The sequence below is a fragment of the Mustela nigripes genome, unplaced genomic scaffold, assembly GCF_022355385.1.
Source record: "Mustela nigripes isolate SB6536 unplaced genomic scaffold, MUSNIG.SB6536 HiC_scaffold_77, whole genome shotgun sequence".
Lineage (NCBI taxonomy): Eukaryota > Metazoa > Chordata > Mammalia > Carnivora > Mustelidae > Mustela > Mustela nigripes.
This window is the reverse complement of record NW_026739492.1, coordinates 376,919-384,804: the sequence shown is the minus strand read 5'-3', so window position 1 is coordinate 384,804 and position 7,886 is coordinate 376,919. Positions and strand designations below refer to the sequence as shown.

The following is a 7,886-nucleotide window of genomic DNA, read 5'->3' as shown; positions in this document are numbered from 1 at the left end:
AGTGGCCTCTTCTGCTTGAGAATTTCATATATGTTCTGAATAATTGAAAATAAAGAATTCCTGTGTATGCAACCTTATATCTTTGCATTAATAAGTGGTGTGCTCCTTGCTGTTAGATTGCTGTTTTTTTTTCTTTTTCTTTTTTTTTTGTTTTTCCACTTAATTCTCCTGAAGTGACTGGCCAGGAGAAGCCTCTGAAAATATGGATTATGTGGAAAGTTTCAGTTCTCAAGAGCATGAATCCCCGGTGCATTTAATTTTGAACAAACAGCCTTGGGGACAAACTGTTTTAACAATCCAGCCAAGTAATGTGTTGTTCATTGTTGATTTAGTGCCCATTCATGTCTTTCCTTACCTGGGAGAAGGTTTCTCCTTGGGGATTGATGTTTCTGTCAAGAAGGGAAAAGAAACAATTACTTTAGTGGTCATAGACCCTATTAAAACAGTCATAGGAATGCTTCAGAAATATCCCAAACAATCCAAAATATCCATTTCTTTGATTATCTAGATGTCTGCATTATGGACAAAAAAATACTATTAAAGGCTTATTCAATTAACGTGGTCAGTTACACATAACAATGAAGTTTTGAATTTAATTTTTGGTACATAATGTCAATGATGACTTTCAAATTCAATGATTCATCAGTCATCTCAACTGCATATTCTTGAAGTCAACTCTGGATAATTCCATAATCCAAGCTTAAATGTTTTTGAAAGTTGAAGATGGTCATGGTTTGTGCAGGCAGAGAGAGAGAAATCCTTACGTGACAAAGCATTTCTGGCTGCAGTGACAAAGTTTGTTCTGATATTTTTTTCTGCAGCACACCAGGGTTGATGTGGTGGCAATCCTGATTTACCTTCTTCTAAAGAAGCCGTTATTTCCTAGGACCAAAGATAGCATTGTAGAAGCGTGGATTTGGAACAAGCGACCAAAGAAAAAAGAGAAAACCCAGGTGACATGCTCAGAAAAACTCTTCACTGCCATGAGAACAGGGCAAAATAGACTTACTTGTAGTAAATTATGTGTCTTTCTTAAGCAACAGGTTTACCATTTGATCTAAAATATTTTCAGCCAGATGCTCCAAGAAAAAGATAGTAAGTACATGCATTTTCTCTGTTTTATAAAATATTATTGGAATAAGTACAGTGTTAGTAATTTTCTCCAACATTTTATATTAGAATTAGTTAAATATGTATTAAGAGAAAGAAGTCACATCAAAACAGTACAAGTTGACATATATATGGTCTTCAAAATAACTTTTTAAGATTGCTTTTAAAATTTAAAGACTCCAATGATTATTTATTTTGTGTCTTAATATATTGGATAATAGTAAGGATTATTAGAGTCCTTTATAAATTGTTACCTTCTGTCTAGTATCTTTAAATGTTCTGGCCCATGTAGACATATTATTTCATTGGCATTTTTTTATTGAAGTAAAATACACACAATAAATTGTGTATTCCTCACCACCATCCATCTCCAGGACTTTTATCATCATCCCAAACTGAAACTATGTACCCATTAAACAATAACACCCCATTTACTCCTTCCCCTGGCTCTTGGTATTCATTGCTGTACTGTGAATATGACTATTTATTTATGACTATGTTGATCTTATTGTACCTAGCATAGTGTCTTCAAGCTTTATCCATGTTATAGCATGTATCAGACTTTCTTTCCTTTTCAAGGCTGAATAATATTCCACCATCTATACATACCACACTGCATGCATTCATTAGCTTTTGGACATTTGGATTGTTTCTACCTTTTGGGTATTGTGAATAATGCTGCTATGAACATTGGTGTACAAATGACAGTTTTAATTTCTGCTTTCTATTCTTGTGTGTATATGTAAGATTATAGTTTGATATTTAAGTTAGCAACCTTTATTACAAAGGGAAATTTAAAACTTACAATGTGGAAAGTTGGGGTCAGAGAAATTTAGTTACTTGTTAGACTCATTGACCTATAATATGTACACCTTATTAGAAAGTGAATTTTAGTGTCTGTGAAAATGGAATTCGTGAATTTTACTAAATATGAAATCTACAGAAAATGCCAGTATCAGTTTTTGCCTATGGGTTAATTATATGGATATTTCCTTATTTTTAGGGTCTTAAAATATTCTGAGTAAAATGGACACATTGTATTATGTACTCAGTTGACCTCTTATTTATAAAATGAAGACCCCCTTTGGCTGAATTTAGATTTAATGATTCAGTGCAAAGAGGTGAATGAGTTGTGGAGAAAGAGGACATTTGCATACAGTGATGTGAATTGTAAAGAAAGAGCATCTTCTGTAATTGTATAATGACCCAGTCTATCCATCCATTCATACATCAGGCAATGTTCCTTTGTGTTATGAAATAAGATATTGGACTTTGGGGAAACTCTTGTAATGTGACACTAAAGTTACATGGGGAAACAAATAAGGGTAAATAATATCTTGAATGAATTTAGTGACAATACCTCTCAGATAGTTTCTGGAGAGCTTTATTTGCATTATCATATTTAATCTTTAAAACCATCCTATGTGTTAGATGCCGTTATGTTTCCTTATGCAGATGATGTGGGTAACTTACCCAAGGTCACACTGTTGGTAAGTATGGATTCTGCAGCTTAGATTCCAAGCCAGATAAAACAAACTCACAAAGACTAGATTTGGGCTAGGCAATCTACACTCTCTGATTGTTGTTATCTGTGCTTGTCCCCAGAATCTGTTCAACCCCATTCAGGTGTTAGAGGCGGCATTTTTCCTTCACTATAAAGTAACTCATTTGGAAAATGTGATAGCTTTTTAAGATGTATCTTTTTAAAATTTAAAGAATTTTTAAAATATTTTATTTGTTTATTTGAGAGAGAGTGCATAAGCCCACAAGCACCTGTGGATGAACACAAGAGGGCAAGCATGAGGGTAGGGATAGGGGTGGGTGAGGGGCATAGGGAGAGGGATTGAGGGAGAAGGAGAAGCAGGCTACTCACTGAGCAGAGAGTCCCTCCCGGGATGATCAACTGAGCTGAAGGCAGATGCTTAACTGATCCACTCAGGCACCCCATACAATATATCTTCATTTTTTATCTGATGATCTGATTAGGTGTTTATTAGGACCTCAAAACTTTTGCTGCTTCATTTTTATGGTCACTGCTCAACCATTAAAAAAAAGCACTTGTTTATGGGGGGAACAGATTTTACTATACAGACTATTAAGTAGAAACATATTCAGATACGTACTGTGATCATTGTTTCAAAAAGTTCTGGACTAAAATTTACAGTTTCAGAGTCTACAATTTCCATTACCCTGATGATCTGAAAGTCTTTCCCCGTGTTTTACACCTTGCATATCACACACCTGGGTTGTTTTTCTGTCTCATGTTGTTGAATTTGGTGTAGTATAGCTCTTAATTTACCTTATTTTAATTCTTATTGTGGGATAGTTATAGATTAAAGTTTTTGGAGCATTCCTTAGTGATTTATTTGTTCTCATAGAATGCATTAAGAAATTTGAAATATCTCACGAATGTTGGAAGCAGATATATTTATTTTTAATAAAATACTATAAAAGTATAGAATTTTGTGTCATTCTGAATCAAATCCCTAGTTTTTAATAGTCTAGCATAATAATTATGTTCATAAGCACATTTTTAATAGTCAACTTTTTATTGACTAAAATGCATTTTATATTATATCATATTATATGGCACACATATAGATTCTGGTGATACCATTGTTAAAAAGATGTGTTTACTCTGCTGGCAGATCTAACAGATGACTGGGGAAAACACAGCTATAAACAAATGAGTGCTACAGGGCAAGGTGTTGGACCCTCATACTGGAAGTTATCTCTTGAATGCTCAGATGACCCCTATGCATTGTGAGTATTTGTCATTATAAAGGCAGACATAGCTTCATAACTGTGAGTGGAGATATTTAATTATGTATGTATGTGAATAACCTGCTGGAAGTCCCAAAGATGGAAGTCCTTTAAGCAGCTGGTCTCTTCTGATATATCTTAAGGTTCAGAATTTGGTTTTCTGGAAATGTAAAAAGTCTGAGCAGTGAGTCCTGGTACTGATGCTAGGTCACCCTCTGGTCTAACTCCGGATTGAAAGCTCAGGAAATCTGAAATTCTTCTACTTCCAATTCAGTTTCCTCAAACCAAACTCAATCAATTCAGAGCCTATTTCATTCAGTTTATGGTCTTTGCTAGTTCTTATCTACCTTTTCTGTTTTCTTTTATTATCTCTTTGCTACATTTTTATTCTCCCTCTGGCTTGTCTAGAAGTAAAAAGAATAGAATAAGTTTTCCTTCACAAATGATGGTTTACAAATGTAGATATTATAATGGAGCACATCTAAAATAATTTTTCCAAAACAAATTTGCACATATTGCATGTACAATTGGTCCTGGGTTGTATCTGGTAGGCCTCATGGATAATTTATTTTTCTCAAGTGAGAAGGAATGTCTTGTATTCCACATGACTCAGAAAATCAAGAGCTAACAATATGAACAGAATATCTGGTGTAATCTATTTATCACTTTAATAATCAAATAACCTTTAACACATGCTAATTCACCCTGATTAGTATAAACATGGTCCAGCAGTTAAGTGCTAACATGTCATTTAAGATAAGGTTTTCCATGACTAGAGTTCAGAAACTCATATCTCTGGGAAGGCTATAACCTTTCCAATAAGAACATGAGTTGGGACATGATTTTCCCAGGACGACTGAACAAAATTAATGTTTTGAGATATTAAGTGTGGGATTCATGCTACTATACCATGATTCTGCCTAAAATCTTTATGTTGGCATTCTGAATTGAGTTACAGTTAGCAATAACCAATTCTAAACCATTTTGGAAAGTAGGGAAAATGTCTAGGTAGTACCCATTTACTTAAATTTGTACTATCCATTTCTCTCCTCTATAACCTCTGTTGTAATAAATGCCTATTCCATTTGTGTGTGTATGTGTGTGTGTCTGTATTTTCAAACAAAGTGTACTTTCACAAGGGGGAAGAATTTATTTTTATTTTTATTTTTTTAAGATTCTATTTATTTTTTAGAAAGAAAGAGAGAGAGAGAAAAGAAGGGGGAGAACACAAGTAGCGGGAGTGAGAGAGGGAAAAGATTCACTGCTAAGCTAGGAGCTGGCTGTGGGGCTCAATCCTAGGACTCTGGGATCATGACCTGGGCTGATGGCAGATCCTTAACTAGCTGAACCACCCAAGTGTCCAAGGGAAGAATTTAATGTATTGATCTCTTCTCAGATGGTTTCTTACATGTTTAAAATTTAGCTGGGTTAAATAAAGTTTAATAAATATTTAAGGGGCACTCATAGTATGTCTGGGTCTTTCACCGTAGGAGGTGACATACTTTTTGATATTTGGAGTTCATAGTGAAGTCATTCAGAAAGGCAGTTATCTAAATGTCAGGTAATCACTTTATGCTCCATGCACTAGATATTATTATGTAAACAAGGCTATTAAGGATGATCTGTTTTCATAGTCAATGTCAGAAACCCAGAGCATTCAAGAAAAAAAGAAATGACATACAAAATAAAAAATGAAGTATTCGTAGGCAGGATTCTGGAGAAAGCCGCTTCCTTGTTTTTCGGTAGGTCATGTCACAGATAAGCCCACTGCCATGTACCTCCCAGAGAACTCATCTCCCTGTAGTTGATGCAGGATATTTGTGGAAATGAAAGCAGAAACTGTGGGTGGTGATTCTAAACTTTCATTCTCTAGAAAGTCACCCTGTGTGAGGCCCTGTGGGGCAAACGTGGTTGAGTGTGGCAATGGTTTTTGACACAAAGCAAGTGATCCTCTCAAATTCATTATGGCCGTTTCATTTACAGCCTCTGATGCCTGAGTTCGATGCCTTCCAAAGAATATATGGGAAATAGAAACAATGTGACAGAGTTTGTCCTTCTAGGGCTCACACAGGATCCTGAGGGGCAGAAAGTGCTCTTTGTCCCATTCTTACTCATCTACGTTGTGACAATAGTGGGCAACCTGCTTATCATAGTAACCATTATGGCCAGCCAGTCACTGCATTCTCCCATGTACTTTTTTCTTGCTTATTTATCATTTATAGATGCCATCTATTCTACTGTCATTGCTCCCAAGATGATTGTAGATTTGCTCTATGAGAAGAAAACTATTTCCTTCCAGGCTTGTATGACTCAAGTCTTTCTAGATCACTTATTGGCTGGTGCTGAAGTCATTCTTCTGGTGGTGATGGCCTATGACCGATATGTAGCCATCTGTAAACCACTTCATTATCTAATTATCATGAATCAGAGGACATGTGTTCTTATGCTGCTGGTGGCCTGGACTGGAGGCTTTCTGCACTCTATGGTTCAGTTTCTCTTTATTTATCAGCTCCCTTTCTGTGGCCCCAATGTCATTGACAACTTCATATGTGATATGTATCCCTTACTGAAACTTGCTTGTACCAATACCTACCTCATTGGAGTTTCTATGATAGCTAATGGAGGAGCCATTTGCACTGGCATCTTCTTCATTCTCCTAGTTTCCTATGGGGTCATATTACACTCCCTTAAGACTCATGGTTTGGATGGGAAACACAAAGCCTTCCACACCTGTGCATCCCATATAACTGTGGTCATTTTATTCTTTGTTCCCTGCATCTTCTTGTATGCAAGGCCTAATTCTACCTTTCCTATTGATAAATTCATGACTGTGATTTTGACCTTCATAACTCCCATGCTGAACCCCTTAATCTATACCCTGAGAAATGCAGAAATAAAAAATGCCATGAGGAAACTTTGGAGTAAAAATGTGACCTCAACTGACAGAGGGCTATACTATTCATGCAGAACAGGATATTCATTCTTTCACAGAATCGAGGACTGCTTCCATTATCAGTGATTACATCTTAAAAATGATCTCCTTTGGGTTAGTTAGCCTCTTTATTCTGAAATAGCTATATAAATTAATCTTTATCTAAATGGCGTATGTTACAACCCTTAGAGAGCAAGAGAATTGTATAAGTTTAATCTCTGATCTATATAATCATATTGTACTCAGCTTCTTCAGTGAGCAACAAATTTTGGTTTTACTTCAAGTTTTTGTTGGTAGAGTATGGCATCTCCATGGTACATAAAAATATGACCTAATAGAAATTATTCTTAGTCCAAGAGAGTGAGATTTTAAAATTAAAAATTCACATTGTTAAAAAAAAACTTTAATATAACAGTAGAAATAAATTTAACAGGGGTCAAATTAAATAGTTAGAAATTTCACAGCACATGTTCATAGCTGAGGATAGATCTATGAGAAGTGAACTTCATAACTTTATACTGGGATGGTAGCATATGGCTGAGTTTCTATATCCTAATGAAGTTTTGGGCAGACAAATTAAATTGTTCAATGAATTCTGTACATCTAGATCAAATGACTCTTCTGGTAGATGAATACACATTTAGTCTCTCAGATAGTAGACTGTCAGAGTCTACCTACATTTAATTAAATTCTCTGGGTATACTTTTTTTAATTTATAATATATGTTAAGAATTTTGGGAATATGTTTTGTTTTATATATGAATGCCTTTCTCCTCTGTAAACTTTATGTTCTAGACTTACATAATAAGTCAAAAGTGACTTCTCTCTTTATAATTTCTCTATAGAAAATTTGGAGGTTGATTATTGTATTACAAAGGTCATTTTTGAAGGCCCTGGCATTACACATTACCTTGCTGAGAGGTCAACTCACAACAAAGATTGGTTATGAAATTGGTATTTTTTGCCCTCATCTTTCTTTCAATTTGTAATTTGATCCAGTGAGTGTATTTAGCAATATTAATGCTTCCATTTTTTAAAATGTATTGAATAAATGCCAGCCATGAAGTTTTATTTATTCTTC

The 7,886-nt window shown here is 35.0% G+C and overlaps 1 protein-coding gene across 1 annotated transcript; it reads left to right on the top strand.

Moving 5' to 3' along the window:
• The first annotated feature begins 5,884 nt into the window (after positions 1 to 5,884).
• LOC132008316 (olfactory receptor 4A15-like) lies at positions 5,885 to 6,892 on the top strand. The gene has a single exon (XM_059386853.1). It carries the CDS (start codon positions 5,894 to 5,896, stop codon positions 6,890 to 6,892), a length of 999 nt encoding a protein of 332 aa, XP_059242836.1. The 5' UTR covers positions 5,885 to 5,893.
• The last annotated feature ends 994 nt before the right edge of the window (positions 6,893 to 7,886 follow it).